The 21,925-nt window shown below is 48.0% G+C and overlaps 9 protein-coding genes across 9 annotated transcripts; 5 read left to right on the forward strand and 4 right to left on the reverse strand.

The window, feature by feature from the left end:
• Positions 1-985: 985 nt before the first annotated feature.
• EDB82DRAFT_495744 (uncharacterized protein) lies at positions 986-3,731 on the forward strand. The gene is made up of 3 exons (XM_065608517.1): positions 986-1,919; positions 2,080-2,660; positions 2,712-3,731. Exons 1-3 carry the CDS (start codon positions 1,366-1,368, stop codon positions 3,332-3,334), a joined length of 1,758 nt encoding a protein of 585 aa, XP_065464564.1. The 5' UTR covers positions 986-1,365; the 3' UTR covers positions 3,335-3,731.
• Positions 3,732-4,912, reverse strand: EDB82DRAFT_495746 (P-loop containing nucleoside triphosphate hydrolase protein). The gene has a single exon (XM_025733509.2). The coding sequence runs from the start codon at positions 4,783-4,785 to the stop codon at positions 3,763-3,765; it is 1,023 nt and encodes a 340-aa protein (XP_025584408.1). The 5' UTR covers positions 4,786-4,912; the 3' UTR covers positions 3,732-3,762.
• Positions 4,913-5,083: 171 nt separating this feature from the next.
• Positions 5,084-7,314, forward strand: EDB82DRAFT_495749 (HCO3 transporter family-domain-containing protein). Its single transcript, XM_025733511.2, has 3 exons — positions 5,084-5,746; positions 5,803-5,896; positions 5,947-7,314. The coding sequence occupies exons 1-3, from the start codon at positions 5,352-5,354 to the stop codon at positions 7,204-7,206; spliced, it is 1,749 nt and encodes a 582-aa protein (XP_025584409.1). The 5' UTR covers positions 5,084-5,351; the 3' UTR covers positions 7,207-7,314.
• EDB82DRAFT_495753 (uncharacterized protein) lies at positions 7,315-8,644 on the forward strand. The gene is made up of 3 exons (XM_025733512.2): positions 7,315-7,505; positions 7,565-8,154; positions 8,214-8,644. Exons 1-3 carry the CDS (start codon positions 7,454-7,456, stop codon positions 8,487-8,489), a joined length of 918 nt encoding a protein of 305 aa, XP_025584410.2. The 5' UTR covers positions 7,315-7,453; the 3' UTR covers positions 8,490-8,644.
• An 808-nt stretch (positions 8,645-9,452) lies between these two features.
• On the reverse strand, positions 9,453-10,415 carry EDB82DRAFT_136933 (uncharacterized protein). Its single transcript, XM_025733513.2, has one exon. It carries the CDS (start codon positions 10,321-10,323, stop codon positions 9,622-9,624), a length of 702 nt encoding a protein of 233 aa, XP_025584411.1. The 5' UTR covers positions 10,324-10,415; the 3' UTR covers positions 9,453-9,621.
• Positions 10,416-12,898: 2,483 nt separating this feature from the next.
• On the forward strand, positions 12,899-14,664 carry EDB82DRAFT_566159 (uncharacterized protein). Its single transcript, XM_025733515.2, has 2 exons — positions 12,899-13,355; positions 13,409-14,664. Exons 1-2 carry the CDS (start codon positions 13,165-13,167, stop codon positions 14,475-14,477), a joined length of 1,260 nt encoding a protein of 419 aa, XP_025584413.1. The 5' UTR covers positions 12,899-13,164; the 3' UTR covers positions 14,478-14,664.
• EDB82DRAFT_495760 (kinase-like domain-containing protein) lies at positions 14,665-17,797 on the reverse strand. Its single transcript, XM_065608518.1, has 4 exons — positions 17,573-17,797; positions 17,438-17,524; positions 17,275-17,376; positions 14,665-17,225 (listed from the first exon to the last, which is right to left on the reverse strand). Exons 1-4 carry the CDS (start codon positions 17,647-17,649, stop codon positions 14,741-14,743), a joined length of 2,751 nt encoding a protein of 916 aa, XP_065464565.1. The 5' UTR covers positions 17,650-17,797; the 3' UTR covers positions 14,665-14,740.
• Positions 17,798-18,399: 602 nt separating this feature from the next.
• On the forward strand, positions 18,400-19,966 carry EDB82DRAFT_495763 (uncharacterized protein). The gene is made up of 2 exons (XM_025733517.2): positions 18,400-18,899; positions 18,960-19,966. The coding sequence occupies exons 1-2, from the start codon at positions 18,819-18,821 to the stop codon at positions 19,935-19,937; spliced, it is 1,059 nt and encodes a 352-aa protein (XP_025584415.2). The 5' UTR covers positions 18,400-18,818; the 3' UTR covers positions 19,938-19,966.
• EDB82DRAFT_495764 (uncharacterized protein) lies at positions 19,967-21,449 on the reverse strand. Its single transcript, XM_025733518.2, has 2 exons — positions 20,865-21,449; positions 19,967-20,808 (listed from the first exon to the last, which is right to left on the reverse strand). The coding sequence occupies exons 1-2, from the start codon at positions 21,238-21,240 to the stop codon at positions 20,117-20,119; spliced, it is 1,068 nt and encodes a 355-aa protein (XP_025584416.2). The 5' UTR covers positions 21,241-21,449; the 3' UTR covers positions 19,967-20,116.
• Positions 21,450-21,925: the final 476 nt, after the last annotated feature.

Raw genomic sequence — 21,925 nt, forward strand, 5'->3', positions numbered from 1 at the left:
GCCAGAGCCATATGGCCGTTGGGAGGCAGTGGAGCAGTTAGTCAGCCAAGCTGGCGCCTAATGTCTATAGGCTGGAAGGGAAGTAATTGTCCCACCTTTTGAGTTTCTCCAATTCTAACTGACAGCACCCACAAGAAAAAGAAAAGGTCATGATTGGCTTCATGACTGCCATCCTCATGCTCTGCACTCTCTACATCATCGCATTTTGGGCGGAAAGACCGTTGATGGCGCTCTATAGACTAGCCTCTCCGTTGTTCGTGTGGTGTCGCCAGGAACTTGACGTACATCCATGGCATTCAATGTCTCCCTGATGTCATTCTCCCGAGAATCCCCATGTATGGATTGCAGGGTATGCACGGTAGAACATTTGATACATATGTACGGATATTATCTGTGAAAACGGACTTCATTGACTGACCATGATGGAAGCGGAAACAAACCGCCGACTGTGGGGGTTTAGTCGCTTGATCAGCAAACAAAACAAGGTCCCTGGCGACACTGGCAAATGGTACAAGACGGCATCAGAAACGTTAACATTTAAGCTTTAGGTAACAAATAAGCAATGGCCTAGGAGTCCTGTCTAAACAGTTATTCATCAACTGACTGATTTCGCTTTATATCTCCAACAGTCATGGAAGTTCATCTGCTACCCCGACGTCTCTAGGTTCGAGTTTGTTACGGTGAGTGGGACTAGAATTTTTCAGTGTGCCTTCTGAATGGTTAAGCACCTATGCACAGTGCTCCAGAAGACCCCTGTATCCTGGAGCTTGCAAGGTGCTGCACTGAGCGGGCAGTTCAGTGAGTGCTAGAATGCCCTGCAGGTGGTCTTGTAGTGGTTCCATCGGTTCAGGTCTTTCTGAAGCGATGCTAGGCAAGTGAGACCCGCGCCCACCTTCCTGCCCACTTTCCCATGCCCATGCCCACGCTTGAGCAAGCCCATGTCCGCGCCTCTTCTCTTCCTTCTCCTCCTCCAAAGAAAGCTTCCGCCCACTCTTCTCTCGGCACATACCACCTCATTGTTACGGTATCTCTCCGTTTCATACTCATAGCGTTTCTGCGCATTCTCGACATGCTTGCTTGCCAACCCCGTCTTCGATACGAACGTTCTACCTTCTTGTTCCAGTAGTCGCACTCGTCGCTGGTCGCTCACCAACCCAGCTCCCACGATCTTGGTCGCCGTTGCATTACGTTCAATTCTCGCGATTCTACCTTCTTCTGACGTGACCATCAACATCGGAGAGAGCCTGTCTACTATATAGTGTCACACGCGCCGTCATCTGCCGAACGAGGCGTCGATCCCCTACCCTTTCTACCATCTCGTTTTCTCCTCATATTCCACCTCACCTCGGTGACCCTACTCCCTCAATGGCACCACCTTCGCCGCGACGGTCATCGAGAGCCCGCATCACCAATTCTCAATCACAGCAATCATCGGTATCCTCAAACACGTCGGGTCGAGTCGAGCGGAACACAAGATCTGTCGCTAAACCTTCTTCCAACAAGTCCACGCCCAGCGGCTCATTATCCTCGGAGCCATTTGAAGATCTTGACGATACCCTCCTTGGTCGAAGGCGAAAGCGGAACCAGGAAGACGATAACGACAAAAATTCCAAGTCCGACAACTTTGACATGGTGAACGGAAGCGACGACCTTCAAGAAGAGGAGGACGAGGCTGTTCGATGCATCTGCGATGCTGAAGAGTATCCAGGTCGTCCGCCTGTCGAAGGTGCCGACTTGGACTTTTTCAATGCCATTGAATTCACCGAAGACGTTACCGGCTTCTTCGTTCAATGCGACATTTGTAAAGTCTGGCAGCACGGCGCCTGTGTAGGCATTTTTAGCGCCGAGAGCTCTCCTGATGAGTATTTTTGCGAGCAATGTCGCAAAGAACTCCACAAGATATATACGGCAAGCAATGGGTGAGTCAAACTTGTCATTCCGGTTGGACTTTGTTCAGTCAAGATGTCTCTGGGACGTTCACTTTCTGAAAATTCTGTTTTTTACCCCGACTACCTATTTCATCTCCCTTCGCTACGCACTCCCGTTACGATCGTCTTGCGCTGACATTATCTTTCTCAGTCAAAAATGGTCTAAATATGTTCCCCATAATCGTCCGTCGCGCGCGACCTCCCGAGCTACCTCGATCGCTAAGGATGGCAACCGCTCACCCAAGACTGGGACGAGCAAGAACTCGCGCCCTACTTCCGCTTCGCAAAGTTCCAAGCGTCGATCTACAATGAATAGCCGCGACCGTGCATACGAAGATGAGCAATTGTTGAGAGCCATTGAAGCAAGCAAAGAAGACGTACCTCAAGATGGATCAGAAATATTAACCCGACGAGCGAAACGAGGACGCAGCGACAGTGAGGAATCAGTAGCTGTCAACGCTCGTCCACGGGACGACAAGTTGGCGTCGCTGAGAAATCCAATAAGCGTCAAGCGGCAAAGGACCAGCTCTAGGTCACCTTCGCCCCCAATCGAACCGGCCGAAGTACAGACTCACAATGAGTCGGAGGACGAAATCAATACCCGTAACGGAACGAAGAGGGTTCGCAACAACAAGAACCAGCGAGCCAAAACTGAGAAGGAAGACAAAGAGCGTCAGAGACAAGAGGCCGCGGACAAACGCAAAGGCCGCGCAGAAAGGCGACGAGGAGAGGGTAAGATGAACAACGATGTCTACGGTACAGTTGAGGCTGACAATCACTTAGACTCAGATCCTGCCGAGGAGACGCCCCCTGCCACAGTCAAACCCCCAGCCACGAAGAGTATTGAGGCACCTGTCATTATGGAGACACCCGCGCCAGTCGAGCCTGTACCCGACACACCCCCTGCGAGTCATCAGCCTGTTTCAAGCATCCAGAAACGTGGCGGAAGAACGGCTCACAAGAAAGGCAAAGGGAGGAACCAGTATACGAGAGATCGAGACGGGGAAGGCGAGTCGCCAGCGCGGTCAATGTCGCGTGACATACAGAAGACCAGTGACGAGCCCACGCCGGCTCACCCGAAACCAACGAGTGAACATCGACATGGCAAGTCGAAGCCGGCCATTCACCACAAGTTGAATATGGTCGACATGAAGCGGCGTGTTGGCGCCATTATGGATTTTATTTCGAGGACTCAAGTAGACCTTGCAGCCGAAACTTTGCCAGTGACGAATGAGAACACGAGTAATGGGGAGGTGTCGCTTCAGAAGACTATGAGCTCTGAAGCTGCTGACAAGGAAAGTACTCGGGAGTCCTCTGAGGGTAAAGAGTTCAAAGACTTGAACCCCATGGAAATGATGGACGTTCTGACAAGAGATATGGTCAAATGGCAGAATCAGTATACCTGATAACACAGATTAGGTTCACAGCAGCACATCTTGGAGTCTCTACAGCAAGGGATACGTGCTCGATTGTTATTATTTCAGGCGTTTAAGGTTAAGGTACATCCAGCGGCGTCACCAGCATCCAAAATTGATGCAGCAGGCACGGGTTTTTCGTTCTTCTTAGGGTTTTGGTTGTTTGTCATTTGACTGGAAGCACTCTATCGAGGCAGGGACCCTTTGGTGTTCCGGCTATCATTCTATATATACCCTAGCACGCCTCAAGGACTTAGTCATTGGTGCCTGCACATTTTCAGCAAGAAAGGTTATGTGGGCAAGGGACAATACGAATTTGAGTATGATGTAAGACAATATGCTTAGACAGTAGTGTACATGGAAAAAATGCCCTATTATGCAGATACATTTTACAGTGATCAAGTCTTGAATTCATGATTCTAAGCACCCGCTCTTTCTTGTGCGCGTGCTTCTTTCAGTTGCTTTTTAGCCTGGTTCATGCTGAGTGGGGGATTTATCAATCGCTGTTGATGTTCCTCGATTGCTTCGTCCGTTAAATCTTCGAGCATGAACTTGCCCAGCTTCCCGGTTCTCCAATCTTTCAGGAACACGCTGGCCGCTCCATGGAAGTTTGGTGAACCCCCAGCCTTCAGTTTCCCTGTTTTCGTAGCAATGGATGTAAGTAATTCTTCAACGCTATTTGTGGGCTTTGAATACTGCTCGTAGAAGGCTGGGTCGATCTTGTTGAGGCGGTAGAGCAGGTAGTCTACCAGAACCTCTGAAGGTACCAGGCCAACCTTGATGCCTTGCACGAGCGCAATCTTTATCATGGTTTCTGGGTTGTCGACGTATGGTACGAAGACACCTGGAGTATCTAACATGAATACCCCTTCACCAACACCTCTCTGCGGATCATTGCCTTTTGTTTCCACGATGCGAACGCTCGTGCCGATCTTGCGCGTAATTCCTGGTTGCCCCCCAGTCTTGGCTGACTTTTTAGTTTTCTGCGGTAGCCCGTTACTCCGTAATGTGTTGAGCAATGAACTCTTTCCCACATTGGGCATCCCTACGATCATGGCCCTCATTCCCGTTATTGAGTCGACTGCGCGCGCAACATCTTTGACCTTTCTAAGGAGGTCTTTTGTTGTTTTTTCGCTCTCTTTATTCCAGAGCACAAAACGATCGCCGTACAACTTGCGCAGAGCGTTGACGTACTCGGGTTTGTTGGTTGTGAGGTCGCATTTTGTGAAGACAACAATTCGCTCGCGGCCGGCAAGGGATTGTTCGAGGATGGGATTATTCGTGGTCAATGGGAGACGTAGATCGCGGCATTCGAGGATGAGATGTATATTGTTCAGTCTCTTGATCATACCAGATTGGGCTGTAGCATGATGGCCTAGGTAATATGTCTTGGGAATTGAGTTTGGTAGGCCAAATGTTTGCCGAGGAATGAATTGCGCCATTGTATCGGTTTATTCAAGAAGATCTCCCGAGGTCATGTGTTTTGCATGTTATCTTGAATGTGGGACTGACGTCGAGAAACTCCAGATATTACAATGAGGATAATGGGATATTAGGTATTCAAGGACCCTGAAAAAGAAGACGACTAGTAAATCTAGAATTCAGCCTTGCCTAGATGCTCCACTTTTACTTACAGCCTTGCCCCTCCGCACGTGCAGATGTACGACAGAGCTGAAAGTGACGTCACTCTACCTCTCTTCAATGCCGAACCAATTGAGTTTCTGAATTCAACCACGCGGCTCAAGAGACTATAAACTAAAGCATGAACTAACATGATCGAATCGTTTCTCGTACTGACAAGGGAAGATGGCAAATAACCATTGAACGCCAAGAAATATTCCAAAGCCAAGAAAAAGCCAAGACCAGGCTTTACATATGGGACCAAAATGATAAATTGCCTCAGAGTCCTCACTCAGAGTCAAGGGAAGATGCATCATGTGCTTGCCTTCAATTCACTTCAGAACCGCCGAGTTTTGTCTTGTTGTTGTAGTCAAAGTTGACGTGAACAATGGCTAGGCCTGAGACTGAACCAGTTCAAGACTTGATTGACATCGAGAGAAGGCCAACCTTTGGATCTGCTAATACTGTCACACCAAACACCAACGCTCAAGATGCAGCAGGTCCACCTAATCAAGGAAATCGACCATCCAAGTATTTTGGCAAAGAGGGCAAACTTCGTCCCTTTCGATTACTAAAGGAAGATGTTATCAATCTCAAAGATCGATACCTGTCAGATTGGCAAGTCTTTAACCAGCAGGTGGTTGCGAGTGCTGTCTACATCTTCTTTACCAATCTTCTGCCCGGCATCACCTTTGCAAGTGACTTGTACACCTTGACTGGAAAGTCGTGGGGCACTATCGAGGTCGTCTTCAGCACTGGCCTCTGCGGTCTCATATTTTCTCTGTAAGTGGCACTCATAGTACAAGGCTCAGCTGAGCTGCACGCTGACAAGACCATAGTTTCTCGGGTCAACCTCTGACAATTCTTGGCGTGACTGGTCCTTTCTCAGTCTTGGCCGAGAACGTTTACGAACTATGTGACAAGCACTTCCATGTAAGTTACATGAGCAACACCAAGCCAAGTCTTCTAACATAAACAAACAGGTCGAATTTCTGCCTGTCATGGCATGGACTCTCATCCACGCCGGGTGGATGCACTATCTCCTGGCCATCTTCAATGCCCATGACTGGACGATGCAATATGTCACCCATTTCAGCGCCGACATCTTTTCTTTGCTCAACAGTGTCATCTACTTCCACAAGGCTGCCATGGAACTGAAGCGCACCCATGCCCGAGTCTCACTCGCTGCCTTCCTCTATGCTGTCCTAGGCGCCATAGGGACTTGTCTTCTGGCCATTTTGTTGTCAACCGCAAACTCGTGGAAACCCATGCTCCATCGCTACGTTCGTCTTGGTCTTACAGAGTATGCGGCTGCCATTTCCATCATCTTCTGGATTGGAATCCCATACATTGGAGAACTAGCCTCCCTGGATCATATTCGTCTTGAGGTGCAGACTAGCTTCCGGCCTACAAACCCTGACAGGGCGACATTCTTTGTTCGTTTCTGGGAGGCGCCCATTGAGTGGGTGTTCCTGTCCATGATTCCAGGTGCCATCGTTACAGTATTGTTCTACTTCGATCATGAAATCAGTAGCATCATCTGCACTGTAGAGCGATATGGGACTAAGAAGCCAGGCGGCTATGCTTGGGATGTGGCTCTATTGGGAACAACTACAATAATCTGCGGTATTCTCGGCATCCCTCCGGCCAACGGTCTCCTCCCTCAAGCACCTCTCCACTCCGAATCACTGATGCACTATGTCCTAGAGAGTCCTCCAGCTGAAGAGGGTGAGCAACCAGAGTCACCCCGCCACGTTGCAAGGACCTATGAGCAGAGATACTCGCACTTCATTCAAGCTGCTCTGATTCTCATTTTTGTATCACCTCCCCTGCAGAAGCTATTAGGTCTCACACAGACTTCTGTGCTAGCAGGGCTCTTTATTTTCATGGGCTATCAGTCATTGTCTGTCAACCCTATCTTGGAACGGGTTGTTAATCTTCTCACTGCACCGTCCGATCTTCCTGAACTTCCCGCTGGTGTTACCTGGCTCGGAATCCACATGTACACCATCACTCAAATTATCATGACTGGTGTCGTCTTTGGTGTGACTCTGACGGTTGCAGCTCCTGCATTTCCACTCATCATTATTGCTTTGGTCCCTATCCGATTGTCAGTCATGAACCGGATTTGGAGTCGTGAGACATTACGAAGAGTAGATGGATGGGCATGTCGAGAAGGGAAACCAGAGGATGATCTGATCCCAGTAGAGATACTTGCAGATGAAGAGAAGGCCAACGCCTAACTGCATGGAAGTGTGACCGGAACAGCTCAGGCACATCCAAGGGTGGGGAGGATACCTACATAGATTTAACTTTTAATGACAACACACACAACACTCTGATTTGTTAGCTATCCACCGTCTTTTTATATGCTCCCCCACAAAGTCTACCACTGTTAAGGCATTTATATTTTGGTCGTGAAAAGCAAATTTCAAGTCAGTCAATTATCGCAACTCGATCGAAGCTCCGAAATCCTGAGGACTGGCTAACATGGCATCGCCTGCACATGAAAAATATGCTTTCGTTACAGGCGGAGGCTCTGGTATGATTTCGCCATGATATAATAAGTATCAACCATTCCGAGACTGATTACGAGAACAGGCATCAACCTATGCTTTGTTCGCGTACTGCTCGAGAATAGATGCTCGGTTCTCATAGCAGATCTTAAGCTTCGATCCGAAGCCCAACAACTCATGGAACAACACCCATTTACGGGCGACAATGACAAAGCTAGAGTACTATTCCAAGAGACGGACGTTGCATCCTGGCCTCAGCTGACAACTGCATGGAGAATAGCCTTGGAGAAGTTTTCCAGGGTTGATATCGTCGTCGCCGGAGCGGGAATATTTGAACCTCAATGGTCTTCGTTCTGGGAAGCTCCGAAGACGGAGAGTAACCAAGACAGTGTTTCTCGGGATGATGCTGATGCTGATCCCGGACACTATGCTGTTCTGGACGTGAACTTGGTGTCTCCCATTCGGCTCAGTCAACTTGCTATTGGATACTGGACAAATACAAAGCACAAGGGATGTCTCATACATGTCGGCAGCATAGCCGGATATGCAGCGGCCATCACAACGCCTTTGTACTTTGCCAGTAAGCACGGCTTGCACGGGTTTGTGAGATCGCTAGGAGGACTTCGGGATGAACTTGGCATCCGCGTTGGATGTGTAGCTCCGGGAGCTGCAGCGGTAAGTTCATTCCATATCTACATGTGGTCTCTCGCGATGGCTGCTGATATCAGAACTAGACTCCTATATGGAGCGAAGACCCAACCAAAGCCATCATGCTAGAAGAGGATACAGTGCTCATCAGTCCCGAGGAAGTGGCACAAGGCATGTGGAGACTTGTTGTTGACCCGGAACTTGGCAACGGTACCATCCTTGAAGTGACAAAGGGTGCAACAAGAGTTGTACCTCTCTATAATGTACCAGCTCCTACTGGAGAAGGCATCATGGTACCCGGCTACGCAGCTTCCACCGCACAGATATATCAGAAGCTCAGAGATGGCGGTTTGAATGTATAATCGAATGCCCGTTGCAATCGGCCGTGACCTTCTACATGTTGGACCCCCGTACAAGCCGCCATGACCTCTTTACCAGTACTCATGGCCACAACCTCAACGGTAGATAGTTCAAATGCATCGATAAGTAGAACACACAGATCCCTCAACAAATGGTATTTTTAGAATCAGTGACGCAGATCGCTTCGCTTGTATATTCTGGCTCCAGCTCTGTATTACGACACGCAAGCCAGCCCTGTTATCCCATAGATCCCGAGTCAGTCTTCTGGCGCATGGATCAGACTGAGCACCGTGGATAGTCAGGATCTAGGGTCCAGTCCAGCATAGCCTCATACCCAATATTAACAAAGATTCTCTCTGGAAACCGAGCTTAGACCATCGTCTTGGCACTTTTAGGCCTCTTGAAGCTCTGTTTCCTCACACATTCAGAATTGCTGATTGAGATGACTTCTTTTTCAGAAATGGATTCGTACAACCCAAATAGCAGCCATAAACTCCCTTTTAATGTTTTGGACATTGACTGACCAGAAGTAGCCTGGTAGCTCTTACAAACAAGTATTTCCACAAGCACGTTCTCCCGGTTGCAATAACGGAAGACGCTCGTTTGATGGTGGCAAGAAATAAATGAAAGATATTGACATGAAACCCATAAGATGATGGTACACTTGAGTGCTGTATCATAATAGCGTAGATAACTAAAGCAAGGCCAGTGAAGAAGAAAATAAATCCATAATCGCACACCGGATAAGTGAGCTCGCGAAACGAGTTGGGTATCTTGATGAGCCGTCTTCATCATACTGCACTGCTCTTGATTTCCTTCTCTTCTACATCTCCTTGTCTATCACAGACACCCTCTCCTCCAAGACAAAAGCCGAAAACATCGTCCTCGCTGTGTTGAGAGAAACGTGTTGTTCCAAAAGAAGTAATAGATCGGCTCGCGTTGCGCCGTAAAAGCTGCAGGCTCAATCGTTAATAGGAATAGGTAGGTGTAAAATGGTTGTTTGTCTTGTTGTCTCAATTTCTGGTCTTTGAATATGTAAATGGTTGAATGGGAAAAACAGGGTGGCTGACGAGCCAGAAACGGTGGTATGGAACAGGTGCGGTTTGGCTCTAGGTATCCAAAAGCTTTGTCGGTCTACTTGATGTTCTTGAAAAGGTCAGAGCCCAGGCTTCCGTTGTCCTTTTGGATATCGGTTAATTCGGGTATCATAGGAGGCGGCGGGCCTGATTGCTTCTGGGGAGTCGTAGCGCGAGGAGGTTCTTCCATATACATGGTGCTGGCTCGTTTGTCGGGGAGGGGATCTCCGCTTCTCATGCGCCTGAACCAGCCGCTGGCTCTCTTGTTCTTGCGCTCGTCGAGATAGCTCGCACCGCCCTGGCTGGCTGGGCGAGCATATCCGGGTGGGGGTGACTGGACACTTGCGTTCGATGATTTCTGGCCCTCTGCATAACTGTTATTCAACATGGTCCTACTCAATAGGCGACGGATGCTGCCTTGACGGCTTGAAGCAGCTGGGCTCAGTGGAGCATCGTCGTCGGCGTTGCGCTTGGTTCCAGCGAGATTACCATTAGAAGAAGCAGTAACGCTTGGCTGCGGTGTGCTGTTGCCGACGTCCTCGGCGACACTGCTGTATGTATCCTGTGTCGACTCCTTGGGGGCTTCGTTCTTGGCTTCCTTGACGGGGGGCGGTGTCTGTGGAGGCGTTGGGACCTTCTGAACAGGTGAATCCGGAGGCGGTGGGATATTGGTGCCGTCTGTGATGCTGCCAAAATTGAGGTTGAGGGCAGGTAGCTGGAAGCGTGAGCCTCCGCTACTCTTGCCAAAGAGAGACGACATTTTGGTTAATTAGGTCGTTGATTCAAGACAACACGGATCGGACGGGTTCTGGAACAAGGCAGATGGAGAGTGTCGACCAAAAAATCGGAAAGGGGTTTTGGCGAGAAAGTATCGAGAAGCTCAAAGAGAAAAGAATTGAGCTAGCAATAGAAAGTCTCGATAAAGTTGCAATCGACGACTGGGATGCAACAGTTGCAAAAAGATGACGAAGCAGAGTTTCAACTCCCCGCAAGAACAAGGCGACGAGAAAGGAGAGGTTTGATCAACGGCTCAACCCAGGTCAGGTCAGGTCCAGGATGTGCAGTACAGGTATCTGTGTGTAGGTATGCTGTATGGATCTGTACAGTATGGAGGTGGTGGAAAATTGGAGCAAGGGTCGGGTGGCTTGTGGTTGACTGCAAGCTGCAAGGATTCGCAACGCGGCGTGGCGTGCTTTTCTGGATGCTATGATGATGGCCCTGGTCGTGGAGAGAGCAATTGATGCGACGAAGAGAAGGACAATTGCGATAGTAATGTTTGGCGCTCGCAAAGGAGACGCAGGATAGAATAGAGACGAGGGTTGGTTGTTGAGAGGATGATGAGGGAGGAGAAACGTCTTTGCTGAAGAAAGAATACTCAAAAGTACAAGTACAGTTAGCTACCTAACCTACTTGATCTAGGGTGCTAAGACAGGTAGAATTGGTGCAAGACGGGGTCTTGGGTCTTGGAAGGAACTGTGGGTTGAGGTAAGTGGAGAAATGCCGTGGCTGGCACTTGGACTTGCTCTAATGGGGATACATTGGAAATACTTGCAGCTTCGCATGCAACCCACTGTTTCCTCTTCTGGGCCTGCCCCTGAGAGACTGCAGTGAATCCGCCCTCTCCTGGACCCTGCTGCTAGCCACGCGGGTTGGGCGCTGGGCGACTTTGGGTTCGACAAGTCCTCTTTAGAACTCGGGATGCCAAGATGGGCCCCATGGGATTAGTCTCTATGGAGAATAGCGGGCCAACCCGCAGGCAGTGGTTTTACGAAGTACAAGTACCTCTAGAGTACCTGCGTCCAACTCCAACTGTCATGCAATCACTCAATGACAATTATTGAATAATAACAGGTAATACCTACCTCTGTTATACTCATTTCCAGGCAATTATAGTATTCAAAACTGTTGCGACATATATCGAGGTTGTATATACTATAGCATTGCTGATTAAAATTACAGCAACGTCTAGACGCTTCATCGCGATCAGGGCCCCCCATTCCTTACATTCCCATTCAATGCAGGCAGGCAAGCAGGACATTCTTCTGTCGTGCAGTATAGTGCTCTACTATAGATGGAAAAGCTGGCCTTTAAACTTTACGAAACAAGAATAAATGACCTTAAAGACCGGCCTAAGTAACGTAAATTGACTTGATAATTTTGTTTCTTATGCTTCTATCAGCCAACTTTTCCAACGCTGTGAGGATACTCCCAGTACTATAACGCCACAGACGTAGGCCAATGCCAGACTCAAATACCCCAGTGACGTATGTTTCAACCAGGTTGTGGACGTTTCGACAATCTGAATATATTCCAATCGTTTCAAGATCTTAGAGATGTCTTATCTGATCCCGAGATCTTCATCTTTGCTCAGATGCAATAAACACAACTGCCTCGTTAGCCCCAGTCAGTTCAGTCATGTATACCCTGAAGTACCTGAAGAGATAGTCGACCATTACCAGCAAGTGTTTGTTTTCTCTCCCGGACTTTAATACTTGGAGGGGTTCCCATGGGATCTTGGATTGTTTCGGGGCTTTCTGGCAGACCATATCGTGGTCTATTCACTCAACCACATCTTTCGCCATCATTAACCACCACAAACCACAATCGTCATCGATTGTGATGAGGGACCGAGAAATTACGTTGGCAGCGTTTCAGATATATCTATTTCCACTACTGTTGTCGTCATTGTTTCTCCAGTGTTCATGTTGTGAGCAGCGATATGCCTTGTCTTAAGTTTCAAGATACTACTATACCAAGACAACCGTGATGCATCACAATAGTCCATGTCGATAATTTGAGAATTATACCGTAGTACTGAGCCGCACTATAATACCGGCAAAATACTTTTCTTCCGAGATGAGATTAATTTCTCCTATGTCGCTGTGTAACTTGATTGAGAGCTTGGCATATTAACCTATACCTACAAAGACAGATACTTTATCAACAAAAAGAGAATGATCTGACTGGATTGCGTTTCCATAGGAGACCAGGAACAGAGTGGAAAGACGCTAAAACATGTTTCATCAACTGTTTTGCCTTTGCAGATTGAGCATTACATGATTCAAGATTTGAATGTCCTCCCTTTGGTCCGTCTGGCAAAGAGAGAAATCTGCTAGAATGGATACACACACTCTCCTTCCCCTGATTATCGCGAGTCATGATGCACCGGATGAAATATAAAAGTATCGTCAAGTACCTGGAGTTTTCTATGGTGACAAACTAAGGCAGTGGGAATATGCAAGCCCCCATTCCCTTCTCAGCTACCTACTACCTATTACAGAGAAAAATGTTTTACCCAGTCTCCAAAGTCGAAACCCCCGCGTTCCACAATTGATGAAGGGATCCAATTTTCCACAATTCGATTCTGGACCCCGATATTCAGACACTCTTTATGACCCCGCTTAATCGCATTTTTTGATTGGCAGATAAACCCGTTGCTCGCTTGTCCGTTAACGTCATGGTCTTGTAGAGCTTTCGTCAATTTGGACTGAGCTCGGCTGAACCTGTTTCGTCAGAGGTTGAGTTGAGTCGCAAAGCAACTTCAATTACAGAAGCAGTTCTCTAACAAGCACGGAATAATTGATAATTTATTCCATTCATCATGGCCAGCTCACAGTGTTTGCGCCTTAGGCCGCTTGCCTCTGGGCTAACCAGACCCTCGGCAAAGCTCAGCGCTCAACATATGACAAGACTTCCCATCACTGCGGCACGATATAAGTCGGGTCCTTATGGCTACACACAAGCAAAGGCCCTTGTTTTCTCTAAGCCCGGTGAACCTTCTGATGTCCTTAGGTGAGTAATTCATTCCTCTCAACAGGCACCACGATCTAACAGACAATTCTCAGCCTTCATACTCACTCCATCTCGCCATCCATCCCTTCAAACTCGGTTCTCGTCCGAACGCTGGCCGCTCCAATTAATCCCGCCGATATCAACACCGTCCAAGGCACATATGGTTCCAAGCCTCCCTTCACTTCTCTGATTGGAACATCTGAACCTTCTGCCATTCCTGGCAACGAAGGTGTTTTCGAGGTCGTCTCTACCGGTTCGCCCTCTTCATCGCTGCAGAAAGGCGATTGGGTTATCCCTGCCATTGGCCAGTTCGGAACCTGGCGGACACACGCCGTCGACGAGACCGACAAGTTCATCAAGATCGATAAAGAGGGCCTGACTCCTACACAGGTTGCGACTGTCAGTGTCAACCCATCTACTGCCTACCGGATCTTGCGACATTACGGTCCCAATGCTGGTCTTCAGGCTGGCCTGGGTATGCGCCCACTTGAGGTCGGCAGCGGACAGTGGTTCATTCAAAACGGCGCCAACTCAGGTGTTGGACGAGCCGCCATCCAATTCGGTAAGCTTTGGGGTCTGAGGAGCATCAACGTTATCCGCGACCGTGATACTCCCGAGGCCACTGAGACTCTCAAGAAGGAACTCCTCGATCTTGGCGCAGATGTCGTTGTCACTGAGTCGCAGTTCCTATCCCGTGAGTGGAGAGACCAGCTCGCCGAGATCACCCGCAAAGGCCGCGAGGAGATTGGACTGGGTCTCAACTGCGTTGGAGGCAAGTCAGCAACCGCCATCGCCCGATCTCTTGGCAACGGCGCAACCCTAGTTTCATACGGTGGTATGGCCAAGCAACCCGTCCAGCTGCCTCTCGGTCTTCTGATATTCAAGGACATCCGTTTCACTGGTTTCTGGCTGAGCCGACTGAACGAGCAGGATCCAACCGGAAGAAAACATGCAATCAACGATATCCTCCAAATCATTCGTTCAGGTCAGTTCCGCGACGTCCCTATTGAGGAAGTCAAGTGGGATTGGGAGACAGAAGAGGAGACTCTGCGCAATGCTGTGCAGCAGGGTCTTCAAGGATTCCGCAAGGGCAAGGGTGTCTTTACTTTTGGTGAGACATGAGACAAAAAAGAAAAATAGGCCGACAACGGTGTAATGATGCCTGTAAGCTCCTGGCTGGTAAAGTATGCGACGCCAAGCAAAAAGCAAAAGATGAAATGAGTACACGAGTCTCGATGTTTGATATAAACAACACTTATGCTCACGTGCATATACGAACATATACAAAATCAAATTGTTAGTCCATTGTCTAACCCATGCTTTAACTGCCTGTGTACCACAACGCCCCAACTCCATCACCAGATGAGATTATGTCATTAGGACTTCTAAGCCCGGAAAGCTTGCGCCCACTCATGCAACTTGTCAATGACAACGGGTGCATACGCTGTCAGTGTATCTTCAATGACCCGATCGAAATACCTCAGCGCCTCTTCCTCGCTCAACTCCAGATGGAAGCGCTCTCGAACCTTGAGCACTGCCTTGTCCGGCTCAAGTCTGATATCAGGGATATTAGCATCGACCATAAGACTAAAGAGATTGAGGATAAGGTTCGATGATTTGCGTAGTGCCGTGTATGATAGGAAACAGTACTGCTTGAACTGTCTATAGTGCTCCGACTGTACGCCGCCCATACAGTCCACCATTTCTTTTGAAAGCTTCATCAGCGGTGCAAAAGGTTTGGGATCTCGGCCAAGAATGAATCCAAAATCAGCGTGAAAGAAGTGGCCGTCGGGCGCAAGCAGAAGGTTCTCCAGATGACGATCACCGACACCAAGGATGTAAGTGATAACACAGTAGCCAGCGCAGGACCTCACGTATGTATCCAAGGTTTCCTGTCTAACACCAAGAGGTTGCCTATCATCTGGGTTATGATATTTAAGATAAGCCAAAGCTGGGTTGTTCTTGAATTTGTTGACAATGCTTGATAAGCTTGCCGATTGCACGAATTGCGAAGCGCCAGCCGAGGTACTGGTTGCCAGAATTTTGTATGGCGACAACTTGAGATCCAGATTCTCTTTCTGCAATAACTGATCCATAAGAGTGATAATTTGGATAACAAGCTGATCTTGTCTAAGATCATCGCCTAGCTTGAAGATGATAGGATACGAGCTTCCCGTCGTTGTTTTGAATGTGCATTTGAATGGATTAAGTGATGATTTAAAAACCACTGTCTGATCTGGGATAATTCCCGTCACCAATACTGAAGGATCAAGCGGCATCGGCAAAGGAGGATCGAAGGTAAGGAGCTCATTCTTTGGGTCAGCCAAGAAATGCTTTACCTTATCAACCTTCTTTGCAACAGATTCGTTCGACGTTTTGACTTCTTGCGCAATCCTTGAGAGTATGGCGACCAGCTCTGCTTGGCGTAGTAGAGTTTTGCGCATCTCTTGGCCGTCTGGTTGCTTCACAAGTTCAACCATAAAATCGTAAGCAACCTTTCGGTAGATGTTGCGGTTATCGACACCTTGCTCGGGACTCGGATCGTCGCACTCTACCATCAGATACCAGTGGAAATAGTTTCCCAACATGAAGTTAGCTGCCGCACGTTGGATTAGGAAGCGAGCCAAAGATGAATCATGACAGCTCTCCTCTTCTGTTTCAGTTGAGATGTGCTCATACTTGAGAGCCTGTACCAATTGCAACAGATATAGCAGTAATTCCTCGTCATCCGCTTTGCGGAGTCGCTCTACAGCGTAGGAACGGACAGCAGAGTTATCAAAAGACGGCCCAAGAAGTTCGAGAGCATCGTCGATGTCAATAGCGGTCCAACGACCAAGTACTTGTATAGCCTGCCTTGATTCGCTCTGATCACCCCAGTTGACTGATTTGACAAATTTGGTCAAAGCTCGCTTGTCTCTGGTCAAATGGTAGCGGAACTTCCAAACCAAATCAGTTTCCTCTGGGCTGAGGACATGGGTCGGAGAGTACGACATGATCAAGTTAAGCTCATCTCGAACCTTTGCATTCGGTTTCAGATCCTTGTCAAGAATACCATGTCGGTGTGAACTTCGGAATAATCTTCTGTGTTTGGCCTCTGCAGGATTGTCTCTATGCCCAGCTTCAGGATCATAAACCTTGATCAGTCGACCCCCAAGAGCTGTAGAGTGTTCGCCTAACGCATTTATGCCAGGGCCATACTGAACTTGCGGCTGACGGTGGGCGATGCTGGCCTGGGAGACTGAGAGATTCTGGAGGGCCGATATAGGAGGAGGGCCATATTCGTGGTCGGCAAAAACGACAGGAAAGTCGAATCGTGGAAGCTCAACATTCAGCAAAAATGTTGATTGGCCTGGGCGTCCATCTTTCTCCTCACCATCTTGGCCCTTCGTATCGTTCTCCCCGTTTATGGCTCGTTGTCTCTGGAGCATTTTCATTGATGATTTGGCGGCTTGTAGGCCTCGCTTTTCAAAGCTCCGGAAAACCATCTGATCCAGCCAGTCAACTCGAGGTATCTCGCCCATTTCGTGTTTCTTGAACAACGTCTCCATCCTGTCCAACTCCTCTGCATCTTTGTCCAGGGGAGGAAGTTGTCCTTTTCGAGATGTTTTCTTCTTGGCCGAAACCAGCGCAGGTGTCGTCGTATTATCATTGCCATCTGCGTGTTCATGTCGGTGTACAAGACACTTCTGTCGTCCCTTCTGCGCTTGATTTTCGTCGTCGAACATAGGTAGAGTCGTGCCTCCAAAGGGAATGGCGTGGCCGATGGCCCCATCTCCGCCCACCGGTGAAAGATCCCATACTGTGATTGCCAGACATGAGTTGGCCGGTAGAGAGTCGTAAGTAATGGGCAGCTGAATCCACTCGTTCCATCTATCATCTCGATCAGCATATGGCGCCTCAAACTCTATGGGTATCATACTTTCGCTCGGATCGGAAGGGTTTGTAGGCAGTTTGAACCGGAACAGTCAAGGGCTTGGAGCCGGACCAAACCTGGACAGTAACATAGAGGTCGGAGTTGGGGCTAGCAGCTCTAGTTAGCCTGCCGCAAAGGTGGTTTGGAGATCATCAACATGGCGGCGCACCTGATGTTGGAGCCAATGTGGCGCAAGTCTGGGCGCTCGAGAAGGGTTGAGAACTTGTAAGGGGGTTCCTCGCCCTCAAGGTTCATTCTTCGCAGATGTCAGTCCAGGCTTTGGTTGCGAAGAGGCCTTTCTTACATGCGAATACTCACAGGATGATGGACATCCTTGGAACCCGCAAAGGAGAACGGGTCCATACGCCCGTACTCAGCCATGTCGCTCTATATCATTCTGTGTCTAAGATATAATGGCAGTAAAACGACGGTAAAGTCGAAGGGCAGGCTGCGCAGGTAGAAATCGGTGCCAGAAGATGTTGGAACATGGAGTAGAGGTAGGTACTGGAGAATGACGGCGTAGTTGTCGCAGACAGGTACGATAAGATAAGAGGTGCCTATTAGGTACCTTACGTGATCCACTGTTGGGGATTGTGGGGGAGTCACATGGGGACTATCACAAGGCATCTAAGACAATATATCTACAGTCTTCCAATCCTTAACCAATTTACTCTCAAATTAAGATATATGTAACTGACAAGTTTTGGTACTCCATCCTCATTACCAAGTTAGCATAATGCAAGTTTGCTGCTCTACTCAATTGCCAATTTGCTTGCTTCTGTTGGAAGCAGGGGCCCTTGATAAACTTTCAAGCCTGTCGATTAATCAAAAAGCTTCTTTGCATGGCTAACCGAATATACAAGTCTTTTCATGCATCAAAGTTCCTTCGTATTTTGGACGAGTCATGATGCAGCAATGTTGAAGACGGCTCATTTCCTCGTCAATCATCACTGGTCAAATAGGTTATACAAGCAAGTACCGATGATAGGCACTAAATATATCCAACTTGGTCTTTTTGTCTCATGGAGATTGCATAAAGAAGATCTTACTGCCTATGATTTATTGGCTCCGGCAGTCATGTCTCTCTCTCGATCCTCGTCCCCTGCAACGGAATGCCGTCCATCCGCGCCTGTTTACCCGTCGCTGGTTCATGACAAGGATCAGAGACTACTAAAGCAGACTCCAAGCCTCCAAAGTGCATAGCTCAAACCTAGCAGCCACACCGGCAGCTTCATCAATCAATGAGTTTCCTTCGGAGACATTCGTTGGACCTTTTAGGCATTTCATACCCTGTATCCGTACTGACTTGGCGCACCAGTCTCTTCAGCTCTTCTCCCTACCTACAAATTGCAATACAGAGTACCCTGGGTACCTAACACAGATCTACAGTACGCTCCTTTGGGGCGGTGTAAATTGTCATAACTATTCCCGTGTTGACTGTCACTATAATTTAGTTATAGCTGGTCCTCCTCATGCTTCGTTTTTTCAGAGCTCTGTTCTCTGCTCCTCCAGCCCATGACACGGCCTCACCGCGCCCAAAGTAGGCCAAAATGGCTCACGAGAGTCGTAACGATGTTATGATGAGGATCATGCCCAACGGAAAATATACCCTAGAGGCAATAATGGTCATTGTACGAATCCCCTCATAATCTACCTTTCGAGTAACTGACTAACATTAACCTCCTTGACAGATCTGCGCCACTATCTCGCTCTACAATGGCATCGAGTTACTTGCTCTGATTTTCACCTCATCTAGGAGACGCAGCGATTTGTATTTCTGGAGTCTCACTGCTGCTTCTATCGGTATCCTGCCATACGCGGCTGGCTGGTTGATCCGCTACCTTGACATCGTTGGCGACGTACCGGACATGATCATCAACGATATCGGATGGATGCTCGTGACTACTGGTCAAGCACTTGTCCTGTACTCCCGACTTGTACTACTTGTCAAGAACCCGACAGTTTTGTGTTTTACCAAGTGGATGATTATTATCAACGCTGCCATTTGGCACAGTGCAATCACTGTTCTCATCTTCGCCATTGGCCATAAACAGAGACTCGACCGCAATGCTGCATATATTAGGGTCGAAAAGGTCCAAATGACAGTATTCTGCGTACAGAATTTTGTCCTATCTGGTATATATCTATGGAAAACGACCAAGATCATAAGAACGAAGGATCCGCAATACCGAACTAGCCGTGTCCTATGGCATCTTGTTTTCATCAACGTACTGCTCATACTCATCGACGTCGCTCTGCTCGCAGTTGGCTTTACCAACAATCCTCTTTGGCAGCAAGGCGTAAAGGCAGTCGGATATTCAGTCAAACTCAAGCTCGAATTTGCGATCCTTGGGAAGCTTAGCGATTATCTTTATAAAGGAGGGGAACTGGTGATTGACTCTCCCATGTTTGGATTCGTGGAAATGGAGCCTGAGCCTCCATCAAAATCAAGACCAGGGCAACCGATACCAGCTCCCGAGACAGCTCACTTTGAAAGTACCAGAAAGCCTTCAAGTGCCTCTGCTGCAGAGTCATCGCGACACCGGGAGTTTGTATCGGATGTAACGGTCGTTGACAAAGGCAAGGGTGTGATAAGGCGTACATTGGATAAGGGAAAAAGTAAATGTTCTGACGATTGCTGCAACAATGGTGTTCGGGCTTCGAGTTAGCATTATACCCATTTTTGTAATTGATGTTTTTTGTTTTGTATTATATGTTACTACCAAGTTTGTAGCTTACTCTTGCCTTTGTAAAAAAGAAAGCATTAATTTCGGGTAGATTGATTTGTTCTCTGTGACATTATCCCAACTCCTTGTCGCTACTCGTGCATGAATCATCTACTGCGCATCTATTTGCTACCCTGGATATGCCAATCAAACACCTTCATAAAGACTTCCTTTCCATCGCCTTCCAAAACATCTCCATGGCAAGGAATCATGGTAGTGAAGTCCCACTGAGCGATAACAGCCATGCTGTCGTTGAAGCTGTCACGGTTCTTGGCGAGCAAATACCAGTTGAAGCGCTGCAGCCACTTGGTGTCGCCACGGGGGTTCTGAACACAGGCGAAAAGCTTGCCGACAGCTCCATCATCAGGGAGCTCTGCTTCGGGGACCTTGCTGTACTGCTCAGTGGGTGGCAGGTTGAAGAGCAGATCAGCCTGAATCAAGACACGCTCGGGCTTGTAGCAAAAGACAATTTCGAGGTTGGCGTGGCCGTCGACGTATTCGTAGTCGAAATCGGCATCAAATTCCGGGTCGATCCTAGTCTCTCGCTTGGTCTCCTTGTTGAAGACTACAGCAAATTCCTCGTTACCAATCTTGGGGTCATCGGTCTGCTTGGCGCGCTTTTCAGGCAGACCCTCTGGGCCGATGATCTTGGCTGATGGGTATTCCTTTGCCCATTCTGAGATAAAGATGTGATGCTCATAGTCAAGGGCGACGATATAGCGAACATCGCCTCCCATCTCAATGACCTTGGCTTGCGTAGCTTTTGTGAGTGCTACTGGTGAGAAGACAGCAAGACCTCCAGAAGTAAGCTTGACTATAGAGTGTGTCAGTTTAGTGCAGCTTTATAATGAGTCGAGGCAAGAAGCATACCTAAAGTGCCTCGACCACCAATCTTGACCTTTCCAAAGCGTGAGAAGGGGACTGAGAAGGTTGCAATGTTGGGCGTGACATTGCGAATGACCATGACGTGGTCAGGGTCTGAAGGAATGAGCTTGGAAGACATTTCTGCAAAGATAGGTTCTTGTGAATGTGGTTGTGGTGAAGAAGTGAAACTGCGCTTTTGAACAGGAAAAGTAAGTGAAGTTGAAGTTGAAGATGCAACTCTTGGTTTTGAGGTTGGAGTTGAAGGATGTATGACGTTTAATCCAAGAGCACGTGAAAGTGTAAGAGACCTCTTTTGCAGCTGGAAGAATCTGGGCAATTCGTTGTTTAAGTTTCTGTTGATGGGGGCTGAGGAACGTATCATGACGAGGAATTAATAAGTAATAAGTACTAAGCTACTTCCTAGGTAGATGGGGGTCGTATGTTACCTATGTCAAGGCGGAGTTTCAATGCTGGCCATGACATCAACATTTATTATTAGCTATTAATTGTCATCCATTTCGGCCGATAAATCTTGCACGATTTCCTCGGTCATGGAATTACTGTCAAAAAGTCAATTAATTTTAGTTGGACCGGAAAAGTGGATGCTTTCCGAGTCCATTCATCATGTGAATGTCCTTAATAATGACTTGCATGTCGCCTGACTTATACGAATATATCAAATACACGAGAATCTCAAGTCTTGCACGATTAGAACAAATTCCAAATAAAAAAACGTCTTCTTTCTCTCCACTTCACTTTGCTTAATAATTCACTTTTGGGTTATCATTGATTCCACACCAAATTCTAGCTGACCCATTCGGCCAGTTCTTGAAACCCGAGAACCCGTCTTATGGTAGTTGTGTCAACCTCGGCATCGTCAACAGAACGGCCAATATTTCCACACCAGTCTAGGTCTGCCAAAACAATACGTTGGTATGAATCAGACTCGGATGAAACGGTAAAAGAACATGTTGATAATCTACCTCTGGGAGACTTGATGAAAGAAACTTAATAACTAAAGCAATAGAAAGCAATACTATCTGTTGACTCCTTAACCAGCTCATCTA

This window comes from Fusarium venenatum (genome assembly GCF_020744135.1).
Source record: "Fusarium venenatum strain MPI-CAGE-CH-0201 chromosome Unknown EDB82scaffold_2, whole genome shotgun sequence".
NCBI classification, from domain to species: Eukaryota; Fungi; Ascomycota; class Sordariomycetes; order Hypocreales; family Nectriaceae; genus Fusarium; species Fusarium venenatum.

Bases quoted from the DNA above. Each gene is read 5' to 3' on its own strand.
- EDB82DRAFT_495744 (XM_065608517.1), top strand. From the start codon at position 1,366: ATGGCACCACCTTCGCCGCGACGGTCATCGAGAGCCCGCATCACCAAT. The intron at 1,920-2,079 runs GTGAGTCAAACT...TATCTTTCTCAG, and splicing joins ATATATACGGCAAGCAATGG to TCAAAAATGGTCTAAATATG. The intron at 2,661-2,711 runs GTAAGATGAACA...ACAATCACTTAG, and splicing joins AGAAAGGCGACGAGGAGAGG to ACTCAGATCCTGCCGAGGAG.
- EDB82DRAFT_495746 (XM_025733509.2), bottom strand. From the start codon at position 4,785: ATGGCGCAATTCATTCCTCGGCAAACATTTGGCCTACCAAACTCAATT.
- EDB82DRAFT_495749 (XM_025733511.2), top strand. From the start codon at position 5,352: ATGGCTAGGCCTGAGACTGAACCAGTTCAAGACTTGATTGACATCGAG. The intron at 5,747-5,802 runs GTAAGTGGCACT...ACAAGACCATAG, and splicing joins TGCGGTCTCATATTTTCTCT to TTTCTCGGGTCAACCTCTGA. The intron at 5,897-5,946 runs GTAAGTTACATG...ATAAACAAACAG, and splicing joins TATGTGACAAGCACTTCCAT to GTCGAATTTCTGCCTGTCAT.
- EDB82DRAFT_495753 (XM_025733512.2), top strand. From the start codon at position 7,454: ATGGCATCGCCTGCACATGAAAAATATGCTTTCGTTACAGGCGGAGGC. The intron at 7,506-7,564 runs GTATGATTTCGC...TTACGAGAACAG, and splicing joins CGTTACAGGCGGAGGCTCTG to GCATCAACCTATGCTTTGTT. The intron at 8,155-8,213 runs GTAAGTTCATTC...TATCAGAACTAG, and splicing joins TAGCTCCGGGAGCTGCAGCG to ACTCCTATATGGAGCGAAGA.
- EDB82DRAFT_136933 (XM_025733513.2), bottom strand. From the start codon at position 10,323: ATGTCGTCTCTCTTTGGCAAGAGTAGCGGAGGCTCACGCTTCCAGCTA.
- EDB82DRAFT_566159 (XM_025733515.2), top strand. From the start codon at position 13,165: ATGGCCAGCTCACAGTGTTTGCGCCTTAGGCCGCTTGCCTCTGGGCTA. The intron at 13,356-13,408 runs GTGAGTAATTCA...GACAATTCTCAG, and splicing joins GAACCTTCTGATGTCCTTAG to CCTTCATACTCACTCCATCT.
- EDB82DRAFT_495760 (XM_065608518.1), bottom strand. From the start codon at position 17,649: ATGGCTGAGTACGGGCGTATGGACCCGTTCTCCTTTGCGGGTTCCAAG. The intron at 17,525-17,572 runs GTAAGAAAGGCC...ACATCTGCGAAG, and splicing joins CATCCTGTGAGTATTCGCAT to AATGAACCTTGAGGGCGAGG. The intron at 17,377-17,437 runs GTGCGCCGCCAT...TAGAGCTGCTAG, and splicing joins CACATTGGCTCCAACATCAG to CCCCAACTCCGACCTCTATG.
- EDB82DRAFT_495763 (XM_025733517.2), top strand. From the start codon at position 18,819: ATGGCTCACGAGAGTCGTAACGATGTTATGATGAGGATCATGCCCAAC. The intron at 18,900-18,959 runs GTACGAATCCCC...CCTCCTTGACAG, and splicing joins TAGAGGCAATAATGGTCATT to ATCTGCGCCACTATCTCGCT.
- EDB82DRAFT_495764 (XM_025733518.2), bottom strand. From the start codon at position 21,240: ATGATACGTTCCTCAGCCCCCATCAACAGAAACTTAAACAACGAATTG. The intron at 20,809-20,864 runs GTATGCTTCTTG...CACACTCTATAG, and splicing joins TGGTGGTCGAGGCACTTTAG to TCAAGCTTACTTCTGGAGGT.